We start from the raw sequence: 24,827 nt of genomic DNA on the forward strand, positions 1-24,827 counted from the left end.
GGAAACAGGGTTTAAGGAAACAAAATAACAGTATGACACTGTCATGAGATAAAATCAAAAGGAGGCATACAGAGACGGATGTAAGAGAGGCTAGCAAAGGCCACCACCCGGTTGAAATTTTAATTTTTAAGTGAGATTAAATTGAGTATAAATTTATTTTTAATATATATTTAACTCCTATATTTCTAATAAAAATTTAGAAGGTTAATTCTATTTATTAAATATATATACTTATAATTGAACGAGCATTCAATGAGCAAAGGCATGTGCGGCATTGGTTGGATGTTAGAATCTCACTCTAATAACGTTAGTCAATTTTTTAAGATTAGAAAATATTACTTTTTAATCCTTAAATTATAACATAATTAATAAGTTTATCATTTTAGTTTTTGAATTCAACATTTTCATCTCTAAAATTTAATTTTATTATAATTTTGAAGTGTTTTTGCAAAAAATTTATATTAAGTACATAATTTATACTCGGTATAATTTAAAAAATATCCTTATCAATAATAAAATGAAAAAATTATTATTTAGCCCCATAATATGTATAAACTCGTTAATTAATTTTTTAATTTTGAAAAATATATTAAAACGACTCTAACGATTTAAAAAATCTACTAATTAATTTTTCAAATAATTTTATCGCTGAGCATTTTACTATTTAGTTACTACAATTTTGAAAATTTTATTAAATAATCTCTCAAATTATTAAAAAATTTATTAATTAATCATTCGTATTAGAGTATTGTAAATTTTTTTATAATATTTAGCAACTACAATTAACGTAAAAACTAATTAGTAAATTTTTTAAAATATTAAAAATATTTTAATATATTTTTTCAAAACCAATGAATCAACTAGTAAATTTTTTTATACCATAAAATCTAAATAGTAACTTTTCCTAATAAAAATTTCTTCTACCCTTATGATTTTCAACGTTCTTTCATATACTTTCCACCTCTCTTTATTATTCATGTCTAACCCATACTCAAAATTATAAAATTTATATGTTAAAAAATTATTTTTTAGTAATTGAGAAGGAGATGGAGAATCGGCCGATGACACGAGTGATCGACAATACAAGAAGCAAGTGCCGCGAGTGGTTGGAGACGTAAATAGTGAGCAGCGAGTGATGGAGCGAATGGAGATGAGCGCATTGAGTGACACAATTGGTTGGATACGCAAGCAACAAGTAACATGAGTTGTTAGAGACACGATCAACGAGTGATGCGAGTGGCTGAAAATACGAATAATGAGCGACACTAGTTGTTGGAGATACGATGAGTGAGTGATGTAAGTTGCCAAAGATGTAAGGAGTGAGTGACGTGAATGGGAGGCATATCGAATAGCAAGCAACAAAAACAATCGGCGACTCGAGCAGCAGGCAACTAGAGTGCGAACAACGAACAGTGATTGACAGCTAGTGATATTACAAAAACAACTTCTATTAAATTTTAATTTTTTATTTTAATAATTTAAGTTTTGTATATTTTAATATTTATTATATTTATTGAGTTTAAATCTTTAACTTTATTTTATTTACTTTTAGTGATTGAATTTAATATTTTCTTTATTATATTTTGATAAAATTAAATCTTAAAAATTAAAACGTTAAATTTAAAAAATAAAGAAAAAACCTATTAATTATGTTATATTTCAATAACATAAAAATATTTTTTTATTATTTATTTATAGATATTGATTTTAAAATTTTAAATATGATACTTTAATTTATAAATTAATTTTTTTGATTTAATTTTTTAGGGAGAAATTTATAATTAACAGGAATTAAACTTTAAAAATTAAAGTGTTAAATTCTTAAAAGAGGATAATTTAATTTTTTTTTATAATTAATGATATTTTTGATAATAAAATTTTAATTTTAATAGAAATAAATTTTAAAAATTAAAATATTAAATTTTAAAAATAAAAAAATAAATCCATTAATTATACTATATTTAAAAAAAAAAAATTTACCTTTGAAATTATTATCTCATAACTTCCTTGTCTTCTAAGATCATTGCAGATTACATTGGATGCACGGTTTTCATTCTAGTTGGATCAAATAGATCCAACGGCTACTTTTAATGTTCAAATACTGAAATGCATGAAATTACAATCGGAGATACTAACCATGTCGACATAGTTGCAAAAGCGTAGAAAATAAAGAGCAATCATGGGAATAAAAATTAAATACAATTTATCATAAAATATAATATTAAAATAAGGCCGCAAATTTGCAAATAGGGCAGTGATTGGGCACAAGTTGCCTATACCCACCAATCAATTCCCCCACCAAACTTTTCTCACACTTGACATTATTTTATTTTATTACTGCTTTGCAGCTTTGTCTTAATTCCTTGAAGATTTCTAGCCCTATCTTTGGAGTTCTGGAATAATTTTTATTTTTATTTTTTGATATTTTCTTTTAAATGTAGAGAAAAAAATAATGAAAATTACAAAATTATCTATAAGGTTGTTTCTTTTTTAAAATATATAGAGAAAATATAAATTAATCATACTTTTCTTTAAATCTTTTATTTTCATTAGTAACTCATTTATTTCTCTTTATTCAAATAACTATAAAGTAAAATAACAGAAGAAAAATATCAAATCTTTCCAAATATGATATTAATATCATCTAAGCCCATTCTTCACATTTTATTTGGAATAGAATACAATACATTTCAAAATTTTGGCCTCTTATTTATCGTAAATAAGAAAAAAAAATTAAAAATTATTACAAAATCATATAATTTTTCAATTTTTTAAATAATTTTTCTTAAAAATAATTGAATTTTTTTAATTTTAAATAAAATAATAATTAAAAAATAAAAATAAAATAAATTATTATGAAAATTTTAATTGCAAATAAAAGAAAATGATTTTAGAATCTATAATATATGTACATGTGGCAAATATTAATTAATGAGAAAGACAATTTCCGTTTTATCTATAAAATCTGTTAAATTTCAATTAAATAATGGTTTTTTAAAAAAAAGAAAAGAAAAGAACTTGGAAGTGATTTTCCTTGCAGGTGAGGAAAGAGGGTAGGTGTGGGTGTGATCCATGCAATTCTCTAATGGGAAATTGACTTTTATTGGAGAACTTATCCACTTTCATTATTATTTTAACAATGTCCCTGTCCACTACTTCTCTTTCTTTTTTTCATCCTCTCCTTTTCCGATTATTTCTCCGAGTTTTTTTTTCTTTAAATAATATTTTTTATAATAAAAAAACTTTTTTTAACGAAAAATAATCAAATTATAACATAATTAGCATGAGTAAAAACAATTACTAATTACGTTCACATATAGTTTCATTATTTAATTAAGCATTTGATGTCCTTATTTTGTTTTGTTCATATTAGGGATATCTATTCTAATAGCTCCATTGACTAACTCCTGCAATAATTTAACTAAAATTTCTAATATAATTATTCATGTTCTTTGTATTTTCTGAAAAAGTTTATGCAAAATAATAGGATTGTTTGATTTAATTTATAAATATGAGCACCATGACAGTGCCTAGTAATCAATTTAGCAGCCAGAAATTTAGCTTTATTCTTTCAATCAAACACCTAATAAAAATTATATATAAATAAAACAAAATTAATTAGAAAAAAAATATATAATAAATTTGGCTGCATAGTGATTTTGTCGACTTAGGATAAATTAAGCTTCGTCGCCTAATTCCAGTATTTTTTTATCAACTGTTCATTTGTCCGCTTTAACATTTACAATATTATTGATGGTGATTTACACGACAATGATTAATTTATAAATTAATTTTTTTACTAATTAATTATTTGATGTACATACTTTATAATATTTTGATCTTAAAAAAAATCATTTTGCTGTAAAAAGAAAATCTATTAGTTTGCTATAATCATAATCATGTCGGCCAGATTACGAAAGATAGTGAAAAATATTTTTTATAGTTTTTCTTAAAAGATATTTATTACAGTATAAATAATTTGAGAATTCTAAAATATTATTAAATGAGAAATAAAATTTACAGGTGTAAAATTTACACCACTCAGATTTATTTAAATATATTTATTAACAGATTTAATCTGTTAAGTAGTGTAATAAGATATTATTTCTATAATTTTTAACAATGAAACATGTTATTTATAAAAAAATTAATTTTTTTAAAAAATATAATATTTAATATTTAATATTTAAAAATTATAAAAATGATATTCTAATATTTTAAAATTTATTTCGCCCTTAATACAAAATTAAAATTAAAATTAAAATTAAACTTATTTAGCTCTTAATTAAAAATAATAAATGTGAACTGATCTCTTCTAAACGGTAAATGGGGGTTGTACTTTGGAAAGTGTTCAAAAACTCGGCGATTAAACGCTATGCAGACAAACATAAAAAAGGACAAGCAACAAATTGCTGGCATAAGAAACGATGACGTCATTCCTCTCGCAAATTTCACACGTGATTTTAAATCTCAATGTGTAAAGAAACTGCCGAGAAGCCCGAATCGCTGGAAAAAACCCCACCATCCCTAATTCTTAATAATTAAAAAATAAGTGCATGAACCTCTTTCCCTATAAATCCCTCCAAAAAATGCTCTGTCTCAGACCAAAATTTATTTAAAAAAAAAAAAAAAGACAGCCTCTACCAACACAGCAGAACACATACCTAAATCGTAGATTGTTCTCTTCTCTGCAATCTTTCTTCAGGTTTCAGCAAATGTACGGACAAAGTGAGACCGATTTTGCCCTTCTTGAATCGGTATGCGTGCACTTGCTAGGAGAATCCATGGCGTCTTGCAATAATTCCGCCCCTTCTCTTCTTGCTACTACTCCTGTTTATTGCAGAAGCTCAAGTTTTGGCAGCTTGTACCCTTGTTTAACGGAAAATTGGGGCGATTTGCCACTCAAAGTCGATGATTCTGAAGATATGGTGCTTTACGGCGTCCTTCGCGACGCTCTCACTGTTGGTTGGGTCCCTTCCCTTAAGACTGAGTCGCAACCTGATTTTCCTCCGGTGAAATTGGAACCTCAGGAGAATTTGGCGGTGTTGCAGGAGAGTGTTGCTGCTCCGGAAACCACTGTACTGCCTCCGGAGAGGATTATATCTGAAGGTTCTGCTGCTGTGACTACTCCCGCAGCGGCCCCGGCAAAGGGGAAGCACTACAGGGGAGTGAGACAGCGGCCATGGGGAAAGTTTGCAGCTGAGATTCGAGACCCGGCGAAAAATGGAGCTCGGGTTTGGTTAGGGACATTCGAGACAGCGGAGGATGCGGCTTTGGCATATGATCGCGCCGCTTATAGAATGCGTGGCTCTAGGGCGTTGTTGAATTTCCCGTTGAGGGTTAATTCCGGGGAGCCGGACCCAGTGAGAGTGACTTCGAAGAGGTCATCGCCGGAGCCATCTTCCTCGACATCATCGGGATTGGAGAGTGGATCGCCGAAGAGGAGAAAGAAGGTTGTCAGCTCCGCCGCGACGAAGGCTTCAACTCCTACAGTAGTGGCAGAAGCTGGATTGAAAATGGAAAATGTAGGTGCACACCAGGAGGCAGAAGGTAAACGTGGCGTGCAGCTATTGGCTAGCCAATAATATTAAAGTGTGAGTGCTCTACGCATCAGCACCAAATGGGGGAAGGTTGAAAGAATAGGTTGGCGGTGTAAAATGCCGGCGAGCATTCCATAATTTTTGAAATTGTTTCAATAGGATAAAAAAAAAAAATTTAGATACTGAAATTATTTTCAGGAGTGTGAATTGTTGAAAGTGTTTGTTTTGTAAATATAAAGAGATTTTGTTATTTGATGAAAACTTTTGCTCTTGAATGGGAACATTTTATTTTTTATCGGTTTAACTTTCCAAGTGGATGAAATTATTACATCCAATTATAGAGAAAATGAGGCCATGAAGCCCAAGAGAGGAGCGCAAGAATTGCAATATAATTTTAGCTCATTTTTGTTTTTAAAATAAAAATTAAAAATTGAGATAATAAAATATAAAAATTTTTAGATTTATTTAGATATATTTATTATACTACCGATTTAAGTTTGTGAATGTACAAATTAATATATTATGTATTTTTTAAAATTTTAATTTAAAATTTTTAATATCAATAAATATTATTTTTAATAAAATTTATATTAATTGTAAAACAAAAAATAAAAAGAATATACCTTATTACAACATTTATTTGAAAAAAATATTTTGATTGGACTAAAAAGAAAAAAAAATCGTCAACCTCAAATTGTAATTAATATATGATAAACTGTAAAATATGACATATTTCTGTCAACTATTAACTAATTTAATTAAGTTTGTATCTAAATTATATTTTTATTTTGAAATTTATTAATTACAAAAGTTTTGTGTTTTGTTTTTATAAATAAATTATTTATAATTATTAGAAATAATTTATAAATACAAAATATTGTAAATAATGATTGTTTTAGTTATAATATTCAGTTTATATGACAAATACCTCTTTTCACCGTTCCCAAACAAAGGGTAAGTGTCCAACTCCAATAAACGCCCACAGATCGAGAAGGACTGTATCAAAACCGCTAACCGGATCGTGTCATCCGTCAAAAGCAAACCGCAAGAAGCACACGTGCGCATGTTGTATTGCCCATACTCATCCGTTTGACTTTCAAATTTTGACTCTGACTTTTCTCAATCTTCTTATTCAACATTTCACCATTGATCACTTTTTTTTTCCCGCTTCAGCTCGACGTTTGATTTCATCAATTCTCAACCTTTTTATTCTTCTTATTATATTATTATTTTAAAATTTAGTTCACACTTACCATGCTCATCAAACTAAATCATTAAATTATTGTTTGAAATAAAAAAAATTAAAAATTTTAATTAGTCAAATTTTAATTATTAATTTTTTTTTTATTTTAAATGTGAAATTTTATTTTTTTTTAATTTATAAAATATTATTTAAAAAATAAAATTACATTTGGTTTGCAAGTATTTTATTATAAAATAAATTATGCTACTGAAAGGTAAATGTAAACTTAAAGCTAGCTCGTGCATTTCTTTTCTTTCCTTTTTCCATTTTTTTTATATACACTGCAAAGATTGCATTTTAGAAGGCCAAGCTGGGCAAGTACAAAGGTAAAGAGGGTTACAACAGAAACTCAACTCAAAAGATTACTCACAAACAATAATCCACCCATAAACCACAACCCAAATCACTAAAGCGCTTAAGCCCACACTTCAGAATCCACAAAACCACCATAGCTCTGCAATGGGCCAAGACCTAACAACCACAATTCAGCCCATCGCAGAAACGTTGACATACCGCTCAATAGAACACCACTCATCGCTCACTGTCGGAGTTGTCAAGCGTGAGTAATAGAACAACACAGCACAACGACGACCAGAAGATAACAGGAGGCACAACAAACAAGTATGCATGCTCGATCAATCAAGAAAATAGAGTCACTAGGGAGTACAAAAAGTAGTAGCGGTTCAAATTAATCTAGAAATACATTAAGGAAGAATGCTATAAAATTCTCGGTAAGTCATCGGTTCGTGAGAGTGCAAATCACTTGACGTGGCGGCATAGTCCTGAATTACAATGTCACATTAGTTGAAACCTTTTTGGAGAATCAAATAAGAACCACTAAACCTCTTGAGATCCAGAATAACAGCCCTCATAAAGAAACAATAAGAATCTATAAAATAAACATAACAAATAAAATTAAAAGAATCAAACAATTGTTGTCCTACTATGGCATGGGAAAATCACAAAAGCTAGATTTGGATAGGGAAAAAATAAAACAAACCTAGGATAAGGAAAGCTAAACAGAAATAAATCGGAGGCAACGAGAATAATAAAACACGCTCCCCTTCATTCACACGAAGCACCAACGACCGATTCTGCTTCCAAAACCCTTTCCCTTTTCCTTTCTCTTTCTTTCTTTTTTCCTAATCTCACCTCTCATGCGGCTTCCTGTTATGCCCATAGCCACATAGTTTAGATTTAACATAAATTCTTTACACGCACTTAATTTATATACATTTAGTTAATAAACTATTACTAATTTAAATTTTAATATAATTTAATTAATATATTATTATTTTATTCACCATATGTCTATATATATATATATATATATATAAGTGTGTAAAAAAATTTCAATTTAATAATACATGATGTGGCAAAAAATGTGTAACGATCCGAAAATCGGACCGCTACCAGCGCTAGGATCCAGATAGGCATAAGACCGCCGGGACCCGTAGCAAGCCTGACATACATCCTATAAACCTGTTTAATCCCATACATTATCAACACATACATAAAAATTTTGAACTTTTCTTTTAATTCATTCACCAAACTCAACTTGCACATGCACTATTCATAAACATAATCATAAACATTAACCCCTCTTTGGAGTCCTCATCAATGCTCCAATGGGGTGACAACATACATTAAGTTTGGTTTACATAAATATCATAAAACATTTCATTAAAAGATCATGTAACCAAAAAGGATGGACAACATACTAGGGTCAAACACAATTCTATACCTCAATACTCATTATTACATTACATAACTGTTTAATACTAATCATTACATTTCAATATTTATCATGTCCACCACTAGCTATTACATGACCAAAATTTTACTCTAGCTAACCTCCTGGTCTATCCCGTACCTGCAAACCCGGGGGTTAAAGGAGAGGGGTGAGCTAAAGAGCCCAGTGAGTAGAATAATAAAATATTGTATTAAAAGTTCATGCTTTCATGAAATGCATCACATCACAACAAATCACATCAAGGATGAATTTGTCACCAATAGCCCTCTACATTTTTTTCAATAGTGCCAGAACGTAGAATGGGTCCTAGTCTTTCTCTTACATAACATAACATAACATTCCAAGATGCCAGGGACGTAGAATGGGTCTTCCTGGACTTTCTCTTACATAGTGCCAGGGACGTAGAATGGGTCTTCCTGGACTTTCTCTTACATAGTGCCAGGGACGTAGAATGGGTCTTCCTGGACTTCCATACCGTATCATCACATATCATGACATAACATACGAGGGCTAATGGATCACTCAACACTCATCCACATCAACAACATAATATGCAATGCAACATATTCGTGAATACTAATGCAAACACCCTAATATATCACATGGTATTCATGATGCGTGAATCATGCTAAAATATTCATTATTTACTTCAAAACATAAAGAGTTATTCCACTCACCTCTGGTTAGCTCTGACCAGACACTGGAGCAGCTGACTCACTGCTGGGGTCCTCGGTTCCTCGGGTCCGAACCTACACAGGTGGACTCAAATGAGGGACCAAACATACAAGAACATGACTCTAAAATACTCCCCAAAAACCCCCTAAAACCCCTCAAAACAATCATAGGAAACATGCAAAGGAGGGCTGCACAGGGCACTTTCGGCGGCAGGTTCGGTGGCCGAAGGTTCCCTCCAGAGACGAAACTCATGCATGTTCGGCGGCACCTTCGGCGGCCGAAACTCCCTTCCAGAGCCGAAAGTCCACTTTCGGGGGCAGGGTTCGGCAGCCAAAAGTTGGCCTCCACAGGCAGGTTCGGCGGCCGAAAGTCCCTTCGGCTGCCGAACCTGAGTTCTTCCAAAGGCAGAACTCAACCTCAACTCATGCACATACGCCTCCCAACTCATTCAACATGCATTTACCTATTTTACAACATGCAAACTCAAGCATTCAAGCTCCTAGGGGCTTCAAACTATCCTAAACCCCAACTACAACACATCAAACATGCATATCCAACATACATTGCTCAAAAGCACACATTTAACCAAAAACTCAACATAAACCTACGCATGCATTTCTACCCCATAGATCTTCATAAAACTGGTTTAAAACATACAAGGAAGGTTGGATCTAAGCTTACCTCTTGAAGATCGAGAGGAAAAATAATCCTAGCTTGGAGATGGGGAGAAATCAACTCTTTGGTCTCCAAGCTTCCAAACTTGCTCTTTTGCTCAAATATCTTCAAACCAAGTGAAAACTCATAAGAAAATCATGAAGATTCGAAGGAAGAAGCTCAAAATCAACAAGGGACGGCAGAGAGCTCACCTTGGCCGAAAATGGGGAGAAAAGCTCGCCCGTTTCGGACAAGGGACCCCTTTATAGGTGGCTGGCCAGGCCACTTTCGAGGGCTTAACGTGCCTCCGCATGCATGCCATGTTCGGTGACCGAACTTAAGGTTCGGTGGCCGAACCTTGACTTCCCTCACTTATGCCTTCGGGGGCCTAAAGCACTCCCGAAATGCATGCATGTTCGGCAGCCGAACTTGAGGTTCGGCGGCCGAACCTGAGTCTTCCTCCCAAGGTTATTTTCATTCAAAACTTAATTTCTTCCTTGCTTAAAACCATAAAATACATTAAAACATTTTATAAAATCATGATTTTACCCTTCTAGAAGTTTTCGACATCCGAGATTCCACCAGACGGTAGGAATTCCGATACCGGAGTCTAGCCGGGTATTACATTCTTCCCCCCTTAAGAATATTCGTCCCCGAATGTTCACCAAACAAACATAGCATGGCATAAAACATGAACATACAAAGCATAAAACATAACCACACAACAAACACATAACGCTCACCTTAGAAGAGATGAGGATATTGCTGGAGCATGGACTCCCGTGTCTCCCAGGTACACTCTTCGATGTTGTGGTGATTCCAAAGGACTTTCACTATCGGGATTTTCTTGTTTCTCAACTTTCTGATTTGAGTGTCTAGGATCCGTACTGGCTGTTCAACATAGGTGAGATCTTCTTGGATCTCCACATCAGGCTCACTAAGAACCTTGCTCGGATCCGACACAAATTTCCTTAACATGGAAACATGAAAAACCGGATGGATTCTCTCCATTGAAGCAGGCAAGTCTAACTTGTACGATACACTTCCAATCTTTTGCAAGATTTCAAAGGGTCCGATGTATCGTGGAGCTAGATTACCTTTCTTCCCGAACCGAATCACCCCTTTCATTGGAGACACCTTGAGCAATACCAAATCCCCCTCCTGAAACTCTACTAGCCTTCTGCGGACATTTGCATAACTCTTCTGTCTGCTTGTAGCAGTTTTGATCCTTTCTCTGATTATGGGCACCACTCTGCTGGTGATCTCTACTAACTCAGGACCTGCCAAGGCCCTTTCTCCAACTTCTTCCCAACAGACAGGCGACTTGCACTTCCTTCCATATAAAACTTCATAGGGAGCCATCCCGATGCTAGCATGATGGCTGTTATTGTAGGCAAACTCCACCAAAGGTAGATGCTGCCTCCAAGAACCGCCAAAATTCAGCACACACATTCTGAGCATATCCTCTATTGTTTGGATGGTCCTCTCTGATTATCCGTCCGTCTGAGGATGGAAAGCAGTGCTAAAATCTAACCTGGTACCCATAGCGTTCTGCAGGCTCCGCCAAAACCTGGAGGTGAACTGGGGTCCTCTATCAGACACTATTGAAACAGGAACCCCATGCAACCTGACAACCTCATCAACATACACCTGCGCCAACTTGTCCACAGAGTAGTTACTCCTGACAGGAATGAAGTGAGCAGATTTGATCAGTCTGTCCACAATCACCCATATGGAGTCCATTCTGTTGGATGCTGCCGGTAACCCCACCACGAAGTCCATAGCAATATTCTCCCATTTCCACTCTGAAATAGGTAGTGGGTTAAGCATTCCAACCGGCTTCTGATGTTCTAGCTTCACCCTCTGACATACTTCGCAGGCTGACACGAACTGTGCCACTTCTCTTTTCATAGCTGGCCACCAATAAACTCTCTTCAGATCTTGATACATCTTAGTGGCTCCGGGGTGAACGCTGTATCTGGCATTATGAGCCTCTATCATAATGTCTCCCTTCAGACCTACATCATCTGGTACACACAATCTATTCCCATAGCGGAGGATCCCCTTGCTGTCAAATCTGAACTCTTCATTCTTGCTTGACTGAACAGTCCTGGCAATCTTCACTAACTCTGAGTCCTCATGCTGTTTCTGAGCCACCTGCTCCAGAAACACGGGTGCCACTCTCATCTGAGCTATCAAAGCACCTGTACCAGACAACTCCAACCGTAGACCTTCATTAATGAGTTCGAAGAACTGCCTCACCACTGGTCTTCTCTCTGCTGAAATGTGGGACAAACTGCCAAGTGATTTCCGACTTAAGGCGTCTGCCACAACATTCGCCTTACCCGGATGGTACTGAATCTTGCAATCATAGTCACTAAGCAGTTCTACCCACCTCCTCTGCCTCAGATTCAGCTCTCTCTGACTCAGGATGTACTGCAGGCTCTTATGATAGGTGAAGATCTCACATTTTACCCCATAAAGGTAGTGCCTCCACATCTTGAGTGCAAAGATTACAGCTGCCATCTCTAGGTCATGTGTAGGGTAATTCAACTTGTGCTTCTTCAGCTGTCTAGAAGCATAAGCAATCACCCTTTCATTCTGCATCAGTACACAACCCAGTCCCACTCGGGACGCATCACAATACACTGCAAAGTCTTCATTACTAGATGGCAGAGCCAACACTGGTGCTGAAGTCAACCTCTTCTTTAGCTCCTCAAAGCTCTCCTCACACTGGTCGGTCCACACAAACCTCTGATTCTTCTTGGTCAATCTGGTCATGGGAGCTGCAATTTTAGAGAAGTCCTGAACGAACCTCCTGTAGTAACCTGCTAAACCCAAGAAACTCTTGATCTCTGTCACTGTAGTGGGTCTAGGCCAATTTGCTACAGCTTCCACTTTCTTGGGGTCTACCTCGATTCCATTTTCTGACACCACATGCCCCAAGAATGAAATGCTCCTCAGCCAAAACTCACATTTGGAGAACTTGGCATATAAGCCGTGTTCCCTCAAAGTCTGCAGAACTAACCTCAGATGATGGGCATGCTCCTCTGCATTCCTGGAATACACTAAGATATCATCTATGAAGACAATAACGAAGTGATCCAGGTATTGACTGAAAACTCTGTTCATGAGATCCATGAATGCTGCAGGGGCATTGGTCAACCCGAACGGCATTACAAGGAACTCATAGTGCCCATATCTGGTTCTGAACGCCGTCTTCGACACATCCTCTTCTCTTATCCTCAGCTGATGGTACCCAGATCTCAGATCTATTTTGGAGAAACAACCTGCTCCTGCTAGCTGGTCGAATAGATCGTCGATCCTAGGCAACGGGTACTTATTCTTGGTAGTGACTTTGTTCAACTGCCTGTAGTCGATACAAAGTCTAAGGGATCCATCTTTCTTTTTCACAAACAACACTGGAGCACCCCAAGGTGAGGTACTCGGTCGGATGAAGCCCTTATCTACCAGCTCTTGCAACTGCTCTTTAAGCTCCTTCAGTTCTACTGGTGCCATCCTGTAGGGAGGGATAGAGATCGGTCTAGTTCCAGGCATTAACTCAATTTCAAACTCTATCTCCCTAGCAGGTGGTAAACCTGGCAGCTCGTCTGGGAAGACATCTAAAAACTCACTGACCACGGGCACTGAGGCGGGCTCTCTGACATGACTATCCAGCTCTCTCACATGAGCTAGAAAACCCTGACAACCCCTCCTGAGTAGCCTACGAGCCTGTAGGGCTGATATCAAACCTCTAGGTGTACTCCTCCCGTCTCTTCTGAAGACAACCTCTGACCCATCCTGACATCTGAATCTGACTACCTTGTCTCTACAATCCAAGGTAGCACCATGGGTAGATAGCCAATCCATCCCTAGAATGACGTCAAAATCTGTCAAATCTAGAACCACAAGGTCGGCAGAAAGGCATCTTCCCTCAACAAAAACTGGACTACACTGGTAGACTGACTCTGCCACTGACGGGTCACACTTGGGTCCACTGACCCATAAGGGACACTCTAACCCAGAGACCATCAATCCCAACCTCTCGACGACTCTCGGAGCAATGAAAGAATGCGATGCACCAGGGTCCATTAAGGCATAAACATCAGAACAACCAATGACGAGATTACCTAACACCACTGTGTTTGATGTATTTGCCTCCTGCTGAGTCATGGTGAAGATCCGTGCTGGAGCTGATGGACCTTCACCCCTGAAACCCGCTGAAGAAGAGGCTGCCCCTCTCCCTCGGCCTCTGCCACTAGCCTGAGTCGCGGCTGGAGCTGCTGGCTGAGCCACACTACCCGAAGCTGTCTGCTGGGACTGTGCCACAGAAGCTGCTCTAGGACACTCCCATGACATGTGCCCCTCCTGCCCACATCTGTAGCAGGCTGTTGTCCCAACCAAACATACTCCCTTGTGCGGCTTCCCACACTTCCTACATGCTGCATTATCTGCACCTGAGCTCGAGCCACTTCCCAATCCCAGACCTGACTTGGTCTTATTCTAGAACTTGTTCTTCTTTGACTTCTTAGTGGTATTGCTCCACCTCTTGCTAGCTGAACTCAGAGAAGAAGGGTCTACTCTTCCCCCACCTAGGGTCTTGGAACCAGAAGGTTGTGCCACTGACTGCTTAACTTTTCCCTCGATGATTGCACTAGCCTCCATCCTCTGAGCCATATCCACTATGGCATGGAAACTCCCCCTCTTTGCTGACTGGATCAAGGAGGAATACCTGGAATGGAGCCTCATGATATACCTCCTTGACTTCTTCTGATCTGTGTCCAAATTCTGCCCAGCAAATGGCAACAGCTCTAAGAATCTGTCTGTATACTCATCCACACTCATCTCATCTGACTGCCTCAACTGCTCAAATTCAATCATCTTCAACTCTCTTGAACTGTCAGGGAAAGCCCATCCTGCAAACTCATTTGCAAACTCCTCCCATGATAGGTTGTCCAACCTCGGGTTCACGTAGTTTTTAAACCACTCACGGGCCTTTTTGCATTTCAGTGTGAATCCAACCATCTGAATGGCTCTACTGTCATCAGCTCCTATCTCATCTGTAATCGTTCTGACCCTCTCAAGATACACAAACGGATCATCACCGGTTTCATACTGGGGAGCACCCAGCTTCATGTAATCGGTCATCTTGACCTTGCTCCCTCCAGATGAGCTAGGCTTAGGCATTTGGGTTACTGGGACAGTAGGTTCTGCTGGTGGTGGAGGAGGTGCAGCATCCCCTGGGGTAGAGTTTGTTGTACCGGGATAGAATGATGGGGGTGGGTACATAGGGTACTGTGGGTATGGTGGGTAGAAAGGTGGGTATGGCATGTGTGAGTGATAAGGGTTAAAGCTGGGGTAATCCGATGTACCTCCCATCGAATACCCGGGATTTTGAGAAAAGGGTAGGTACTGGGGTGGCTGAACAAATCCCGAGGCCTGAGTGCCTCATTGGGACTCTCCCATGCCCTCTTCCAACATACTCACTCCAAGACTGCCATCCCTCCTATGATCCACATCCATATCATCCCCCATATCCTCTGACATTCCTCCCTGAACTGTTCCCCTCACTGATCTGCTTCTACCCAGATCCAAAGACCTTCTAGGGTCTCTTACTGCTCTTTCCCTGCTGGACCTACTTGACATTGCCCTAGGCAATGCAGGAGGACGGGCATCTGTGCCCTCGTCCTGGGGTGGTACTCCAGTCAATCGTGCAGATCGACGAGTTCCTCTCATCCTGTTTACTGAAAAACAGTACACATCACATAAACATTAGCATCAAATGGTTCATGTGAAAACACATGAACCTGCATCACATACATAGCATATCATTAATGCACATACATTATATCATGGCATTTCACATCATCAATCAAGACAGGACTCTACATCCTATCCTAGTGGACATGATCTTCCTATTGTGCTTGACCTTCTAGAACATCTATGAGCCCGACACTCTAGGTCCGACCATATGAACCTAGGGCTCTGATACCAATCTGTAACGACCCGAAAATTGGACCGCTACCGGCGTTAGGATCCAGATCGGCATAAGGCCGCCGGGACCCGTAGCAAGCCTGACATACATCCTGTAAACCTGTTTAATCCCATACATGATCAACACATACATAAAAATTTTGAACTTTTCTTTTCATTCATTCACCAAACTCAACTTGCACATGCACTATTCATAAACATAATCATAAACATTAACCCCTCTTTGGAGTCCTCATCAATGCTCCAATGGGGTGACAACATACATTAAGTTTGATTTACATAAACATCATAAAACATTTCATTAAAAGATCATGTAACCAAAAAGGGATGGACAACATACTAGGGTCAAGCACAATTCTATACCTCAATACTCATTATTACATTACATAACTGTTTAATACTAATCATTACATTTCAATATTTATCATGTCCACCACTAGCTATTACATGACCAAAACTTTACTCTAGCTGACCTCCTGGTCTATCCCGTACCTGCAAACCTGGGGGTTAAGGGAGAGGGGTGAGCTAAAGAGCCCAGTGAGTAGAATAATAAAACATTGTATTAAAAGTTCATGCTTTCATGAAATGCATCACATCACGACAAATCACATCAAGGATGAATTTGTCACCAATAGCCCTCTACATTTTTTCCAATAGTGCCAGAACGTAGAATGGGTTCTGGTCTTTCTCTTACATAACATAACATAACATTCCAAGATGCCAGGGACGTAGAATGGGTATTCCTGGACTTTCTCTTACATAGTGCCAGGGACGTAGAATGGGTCTTCCTGGACTTCCATACCGTATCATCACATATCATGATATAACATACGAGGGCTAATGGATCACTCAACACTCATCCACATCAACAACATAATATGCAATGCAACATATTCGTGAATACTAATGCAAACACCCTAATATATCACATGGTATTCATGATGCGTGAATCATGTTGAAATATTCAGTATTTATTTCAAAACATAAAGAGTTATTCCACTCACCTCTGGCTAGCTCTGACCAGACATTGGAGCAGCTGACTCACTGCTGGGGTCCTCGGTTCCTCGGGACCGAACCTACACAGGTGGACTCAAATGAGGGACCAAACATACAAGGACATGACTCTAAAATACTCCCCAAAAACCCCCAAAAACCCCTCAAAACAATCATAGGAAACATGCAAAGGAGGGCTGCACAGGGCACTTTCGGCGGCAGGTTCGGCGGCCGAAAGGCCCTCCAGAGCCGAAAGTCATGCACCTTCGGCGGCACTTTCGGCGGCCGAAGGTTCCCTCCAGAGACGAAACTCATGCATGTTCGGCGGCACCTTCGGCGGCCGAAACTCCCTTCCAGAGCCGAAAGTCCACTTTCGGGGGCAGGGTTCGGCAGCCAAAAGTTGGCCTCCACAGGCAGGTTCGGCGGCCGAAAGTCCCTTCGGCTGCCGAACCTGAGTTCTTCCAAAGGCAGAACTCAGCCTCAACTCATGCACATACGCCTCCCAACTCATTCAACATGCATTTACCTATTTTACAACATGCAAACTCAAGCATTCAAGCTCCTAGGGGCTTCAAACTATGCTAAACCCCAACTACAACACATCAAACATGCATATACAACATACATTGCTCAAAAGCACACATTTAACCAAAAACTCAACATAAACCTACACATGCATTTTTACCCCATAGATCTTCATAGAACTGGTTTAAAACATACAAGGAAGGTTGGATCTAAGCTTACCTCTTGAAGATCGAGAGGAAAAACGATCCTAGCTTGGAGATGGGGAGAAATCAACTCTTTGGTCTCCAAGCTTCCAAACTTGCTCTTTTGCTCAAATATCTTCAAACCAAGTGAAAACTCATAAGAAAATCATGAAGATTCGAAGGAAAAAGCTCAAAATCAACAAGGGACGGCGGAGAGCTCACCTTGGCCGAAAATGGAGAGAAAAGCTCGCCCGTTTCGAACAAGGGACCCCTTTATAGGTGGCTGGCCAGGCCACTTTCGAGGGCCTAACGTGCCTCCGCATGCATGCCATGTTCGGCGGCCGAACCTGGACTTCCCTCACTTATGCCTTCGGGGGCCTAAAGCACTCCCGAAATACATGCATGTTTGGCAGCCGAACTTGAGGTTCGGCAGCCGAACCTGAGTCTTCCTCCCAAGGTTATTTTCATTCAAAACTTAATTTCTTCCTTGCTTAAAACCATAAAATACATTAAAACATTTTATAAAATCATGATTTTACCCTTCTAGAGGTTTCCGACATCCGAGATTCCACCAGACGGTAGGAATTCCGATACCGGAGTCTAGCCGGGTATTACAAAATGAGTTCTAGATAATTAGTCAATCTATAAAAGAAAGAAGGTGAGGTAGTTAGCACCTATGGACACCTATTTCAACACTCAAGTGAGTAAACTTATCAAGAAGAGAGTATAAGTAAGTTGCTTGAGTTCAGAAGAGTGTATAAAAATGCGTACCTTGGACTCCGTATATGCCTTGCTTTTATACTGAAGAAGATGAAATTAGTTAATGAATATTCTGAAAATCTAATTAGTACTGACCAGTGAATAAAGGATCATACGATTATAGGCGCAATAGGGATCTGCTGGATACCATCCTTTAATGATACCTTGTCATGAAAGGCTCGATCGATTCAGGAGAGGGAGAGTCTTTTGTCGTTCCGAGTATCGACCATTATGATATCCGAATCTCTTTTTTTAGGGGTGAAACTTCTGTAATTGAGTGTCTTAGTTTATTAGGGTCTTGTCACGTGACTCTGTCATATGGTGACAACTCATAGTATAGTTTGATTGAATATTATGTCATATCAGAGATCCCCCATCAGTCTTCGACTCTTTAAATTCGAAGATTACAATTGTTTTTATGGTCTTGGACACGTGGCATGCACAAATTTACTCTCTATACCCACATCTCTTCGCCTATTTTGAATATAAATGCTACTTACCTTACTTCTCGAGCCACATTTAAACCAGCCGTTGAAACCATAATATAAAATCTCACTTTCTCCTATGATCACCATTTTTGCTCTCAATTGCCTTCTTCTGTCTACAAAAAACTCGACCACTCAGTTTCTTATTCTCTCATTTTCTGAAGGTACCTCTTGTCTCTATTCTTTTTCTAAGATGGATAGCTCCTCTTCGTTTTCTTCCGGCGGAAGTTCAACCTCGAGCTCCTTTTCCGACGGTCACATTCGCACTCTAACTCTCATCATTCCGATGAGGGTGATCCACGATAATGCCAGCCTCCTGGTAAATGGCATCCCGTCCATACTAGCTAAGAGGAATGTAGACCACTTGCATGACCACTGCCAGATCTCTTGAGAGATTTTGTATGGATAACTAGATCTCTGCGGAGGATACCATCATGATATACGAGGAACAATTGAAGGCGGATCTCTAGTTTCCAATGGACACATTTTTTGGTGAAGTTCTCCGATTTCACAAGCTGTCAGTCGCTCAATTACATCTCAACAGCGGGAGGATTTTGATGGCATTCCAGTTCATCTACTTTAACAATAATATCGAGCCGAGTATTGCACTCTTTTTCCAACTGTATCAGCTGGATATACGAAAGAACGAAAAGTTCTAGTTCTTCAGCAGAAAGAAACGACAGACCCTCTTTGACCAGATACCCTCATTCCTGAAGCACTAAAAGAATAAATTTTTTATTATTTGCTACATGGTGTTGGAGCATTTTGGACAGCTCTAAACTGACTGAAACATATTTCATATAATGAGATATTTTAATTAAAATTATTCAAAAATAATTATTATTTTTATCTTGTTTAAAATAATTTGTTAGCTATCAATATAATAAAATCATTTTAAGTTATTTTAATAGATTTATGCTTAAAGTAATAATTTATCAAAAAATTAGCATAACATTATATACTAATAATAATGGATAAAAAAATAATTTTAACTTATAATAAGGTAAAAAAATAAATAAACTATATAATTTGTCATATGAAGAGTATAATCCCTATATTTATCGCATAAAAGTATTTTTTTTTCATATTAAAAATATTATTGATATTTATTTTATTTTCAAAAATAAAAATATTAATAGTAATGTTTATTATTGCAGTAAAAAAAATTATATGTTTCTTTGAAGAAAATCTATGGTGTAGTAGAATTATTTGATACTAAATGTATTATTGTTTATAAAAAATTGAAGTCATACTAATACAATATATTATTGCCAAAGAAAATAAAATTATCCTATCATATTTATATTATAATTTTTCACTGTTTAAATATATAAATATAATTACTAATAGGTATATATACTTTAAACTTTTTATATTTTATTTTATTTTAAGTTAATTTATTATAATTAAATTTTAATTTCAATATTTTCACTTTAAAGATATTTTATTTATAGTTATTTATATGAAATTAATATATACAATAAATGTACAAAATAATATATTGTAATATGCAAAAGCAAATACAATATTTAGATTATTTTTATCAAATATATATTATTATTTAATAATTTTAATAGCTTTTATTTTTCAATATAAATTAATAAAATACTGTCAGTTTTAATGAGAAAATTTTTAAATTTTTACTTAATAAATAGTCAGAAAAAAATCAAACAATAACACTATTAAAATGTTACGATCGCATTTTATGATGATAATTTTAAATTTTATATAATAAAATTTTTATTTTTATAAATTCATCAATCGTGTAATTAAATTAAAAATATTATTTAAAAATTAAAATTTTACCATTAACACAATAAATATATAAAATTATATGTATATAAGTGCAACCTACGTACAAAAAAAAAACTAGTATTAATAAAAGGCACTAAAGGCATAAATATTATAAGGTTTCAAAACTCAAAAAGCTACAAAGCTAATACACATAATGCTCTGATAAAAAGGCTCAAAGCCTACAAATAGACCGGCTCAGACCCAACTTGAAAAAAATTCTAGCTTGTATGATAAAGGAGTTTTTTTGGATCCACCGCCATTGGAACAAGAAATTATCTGAACAAGAGCTGAGACGTCGTGATGATCCAAAAGGTAGAAGAGAACCAAAGAAAAAAAAAAAGAAAAACCAAACCCCTGAAGGGTTAGAGAAGGAAGAAAAGAGCTTGCTAGCTCTCTTTGTGCCTGAAGGGTTAAAAGGAAGGCCGGACAAAGGCTTTAGCGCCCACAAAACACAAAATATCATAAGCATAATAGTTATCTATGGGTTTTAAATTCTTATGCTTTGCAAAATTTACATAACTATTTTCTAAAAAATATTACAAATTCTAAATTTGAATGTATATATTTTATTAGCCAAATTAAATAATAACTGGAATTCAAGAGATTTATATTCTTAATTACATGAATTCTTGTTATTCACATCATGTAATATTTTTTTTTGTTAGTCAGATCCATCATGCATGCCAAGGTCACAAACCTTGAAGCATATGGCGTGCGATGAAACGTGTTGGCTTCTTTTGCTTGCACGTTTTGTAGTCAAAGATGTCTAGATCATTTTCTTGGAATGGTAGCTTGTTTTATCACTTTTTTTTTTTCCAATGCAAATTGAATTTTTCAGAGCTTTTTCCATAGAAAGATTTGATCCTCCATACAATTCCTTGGCTTATCCTAAATTCCTAATTAAGAGAAACTCCAATGGCTTCTATGGAAGTTCATAAACTCCTTTTTCTCTCGCCTCTCTTTCTCCTGCAATCATTATTTGCTGCCTCGGAGAACATAACCTTGAGCTCATCATTATTTGCAAATGACAATAGCACCCCATGGCTTTCACCTTCCGGGGACTTTGCTTTTGGTTTCCAAAAGCTCAAGAATACCAATCTCTTCTTGCTAGCCATCTGGTTTGACAGAATTCCTGATAAAACCATCGTTTGGCGTGCAAATGGAGATAATCAAGCCCGGCAAGGCTCCAAGCTCAAGATTACTGCCAAAGGCCTTGTACTTAGTGATCCTAGTGGTCAACAAATATGGACTAGTGGAATCAACCAAACTTCAGCTGCTTCCTATGGTGCTATGCTTGACACTGGCAACTTTGTCATCGTTGGTTCCAATTCGGATCATCTATGGGAAAGCTTCAAGAATCCCACAGACACCATCCTCCCTTCTCAAACACTGGAACCAGGCACAGCCTTGTTCTCTAGTCTCTCAGAAACCAATTTCTCCAGAGGAAGGTTTCATCTTTATTTCTCCAATGGTGATCTCCAGCTCAGTCCACTTGCATGGCCAACTGTGTTTCAGTATAATCCTTATTTTAGTAGTGGAACATCTGCCAATGGTTCACAGCTTGTTTTCAATGAATCATCTAACATCTACTTGTTGCAGAGCAATGGAACAATTGTCGAACTCCCATGGCAGAGTCAGAATGCAGCACCTAGTGTGGCTGGAAATTACTATCGAGCTACACTTGATTATAATGGAGTCTTCACAAGGTACGCCTATCCCAGGGGCTCCGATGGTGAGCAGAGCTGGTCAATCGTGCAATACATCCCTGAAAATATTTGTTCTGCCATATTCAATGATCTTGGTAGTGGTGCATGTGGCTATAATAGCTACTGCAGCTTGTCAAATGGCAGGCCTAACTGTACATGCCCGATTGGATATTCACTTATGGACCAGAACAACCCATTTGGTGGGTGTAAACCAAAATTTCCTCTGGGTTGTGGAGTTGATGAAGCATCAGAGAATCTGGAAGAATTACACGAATTGCAAGAGCTTAAAAATGTGAATTGGCCTCTGGGAGATTATGAAAGGCTGCAGCCTTACAGTGAAGAACAATGCAGAACTTCTTGTTTGCAAGATTGTATGTGTAATGTTGCCATTTTTGGCAACTCAATCTGTTGGAAGAAAAGGGTACCTCTTGGTAATGGAAGATTTGAAATTGGGAACTCAAAAGCTCTAATCAAAGTTAGAAAAGGCGTCCCTAGTCCTGCTCCTGCCTGAAGCATAAAGCAGAAGGACAAGTCCATCCTCGTAGGATCTCTAAGTTCTTCACTTGCCCTCAATGCATTTCTTCTAATTATTGTTACTCTAATTTTCTTATTGAAACAAAAATGGAAACCAAACGGTCGTGTTGAAGTTTCATCAGTCCTTCTGGAAACAAATCTGTATGTGTTCACTTACAAGGAACTTGAGGAAGCAACCAACAACTTCAAAGAACAAGTCGGCAAGGGATCTTCCGCAATTGTCTATAAAGGCATCCTGAACTTTGCTGAAAATAAAGCAATCGCGGTGAAGAAGTTGGATAAGTTGTCCCACGAGGCTGACAAAGAATTCAGAAATCAACTAAAAGCAATCGGGAAGACATGCCACAAGAATCTCGTACGACTGCTGGGTTTCTGTGAAGAGGGAGCTCACCGCCTGTTGGTTTACGAGTTTATGACTAATGGTACACTAGCAAATTTTCTCCTTGGGGTTCCAAAGCCTGGCTGGAATATAAGAGCTAAAATTGCCTTGGAGATTGCAAGAGGGCTCGTGTATTTACATGAAGAGTGTGAAGTTCCAATCATTCATTGCGGTATAAAGCCTGAAAACATACTCCTAGACGAACTTTTCACTGCAAGAATTTCTGATTTTGGGTTAGTGAAATTGTTACTCACTAACCAGAGTCGAACCATGACCAATATCAGAGGAACAAGAGGATATGTGGCTCCTGAATGGTTCGGAAATGTACCTATTACAGCTAAAGTAGACGCTTACAGTTTTGGAGTTATGCTGTTAGAGATCATCTGCTGCAGAAAAAATGTATCGAAACTCGAAAACGAAGAGATACTGACAAACTGGGTTAGTGATTGTTTTGTGGAAGGGAGGATAGCTGATGTGATTGAATTTGATAAGGAGAGGGTGACAGGATGGGTGAAGGTAGCAATGTGGTGTATTCAAGAGAATCCTTCGAAAAGGCCTTCGATGAAGATGGCTCTGCAGATGTTAGAAGGATTAGTTGAAGTGGCCTTGCCCCCCATTTGCATTTTCAGCCATAGTTATTCAGATTTTGATTCGTTGCCATCATGAAATTTATATCTGTTGGAGAGGATAAGGTGTTGGTAATTGAAGAGTACACATTATAGATTTTGCCTTTTCTTTTTTTCTTTTTTTTTTCTTTTTTTTTTTTAAAAAAAGAAAGTTCGGTATTATAGATAGTTAACTTAAAGCCTTAAAAGATTTTCCATTTTGTGTATAATTGAATATTGGATAAGAAAATTTTGTTACAGGATTTTCTTCTATTGTCTTTTTGGAAACACATAAGAACTCCATAGCTAACCTTCAGCTGTCATGAAAATTGTAATTAAATATGTTCTTGTATGTTTCTCATTGTACAGTAATAAGTAGAGCCTTTAGCATATGTCCATTGTTATTCAAAAGGGGAAAGAACCCACATCTAAGTAACAAATCATCTCCCTGCCTCATCTATACCAAAGAAAGTGGGATAATGGGTGCAAGAGTTTTTGCACTTTAGATGGAAAAATCAAGATATTTGACAGTTATATAGTGCATAATTCTTTTAAGCATTTTGTCAAATATGTGATAGGCAGATACCTGAAAATTAAAAGATGCCAATATCCTCTAGCATTCTTAGTTTCTCTAAGACTTGCTCGAACTGAACTTCCACCAAAATTGTGTGGACTTCAAGCAATGCTTTGGAAATGGAAATCATGGGCAAAAAGAATGATGCTGAATCTGTGGCAGATTTTCTTAGTGATGCCAACATCAATGAGACAATAAGAGAGATAACAAACTGTGTGTGGAACTCCGTTTCCTTCATGCATAACAGTAGAAGAATTGAATGAAAGAGGAATTTGAAAGAGTGATTGAGAGTTAATAGTGTATTGAAGGGTACCTTGGAATTAATTCAAACATATTTGGAGATTAGATTATATTTGTTTAATTTTTTTTTAATTTTAATTTTTAAATTATGTTATTAAGTTGCTGAAGATCTTTATTTATTTTTAGTATTAT

General features: G+C 36.9%; 1 protein-coding gene and 1 pseudogene across 1 annotated transcript; both read left to right on the forward strand.

Moving 5' to 3' along the window:
- The first annotated feature begins 4,597 nt into the window (after positions 1-4,597).
- LOC110618698 (ethylene-responsive transcription factor 2) lies at positions 4,598-5,801 on the forward strand. The gene has a single exon (XM_021761915.2). It carries the CDS (start codon positions 4,716-4,718, stop codon positions 5,583-5,585), a length of 870 nt encoding a protein of 289 aa, XP_021617607.1. The 5' UTR covers positions 4,598-4,715; the 3' UTR covers positions 5,586-5,801.
- Positions 5,802-21,521: 15,720 nt separating this feature from the next.
- On the forward strand, positions 21,522-23,882 carry LOC110623768 (annotated as a pseudogene).
- Positions 23,883-24,827: the final 945 nt, after the last annotated feature.

This window comes from Manihot esculenta, chromosome 1 (assembly GCF_001659605.2).
Source record: "Manihot esculenta cultivar AM560-2 chromosome 1, M.esculenta_v8, whole genome shotgun sequence".
In the NCBI taxonomy this organism is placed as follows: domain Eukaryota; kingdom Viridiplantae; phylum Streptophyta; class Magnoliopsida; order Malpighiales; family Euphorbiaceae; genus Manihot; species Manihot esculenta.

Excerpts from the sequence above, each read along its gene's own strand:
- LOC110618698 (XM_021761915.2), top strand. The coding sequence starts at position 4,716 with ATGTACGGACAAAGTGAGACCGATTTTGCCCTTCTTGAATCGGTATGC.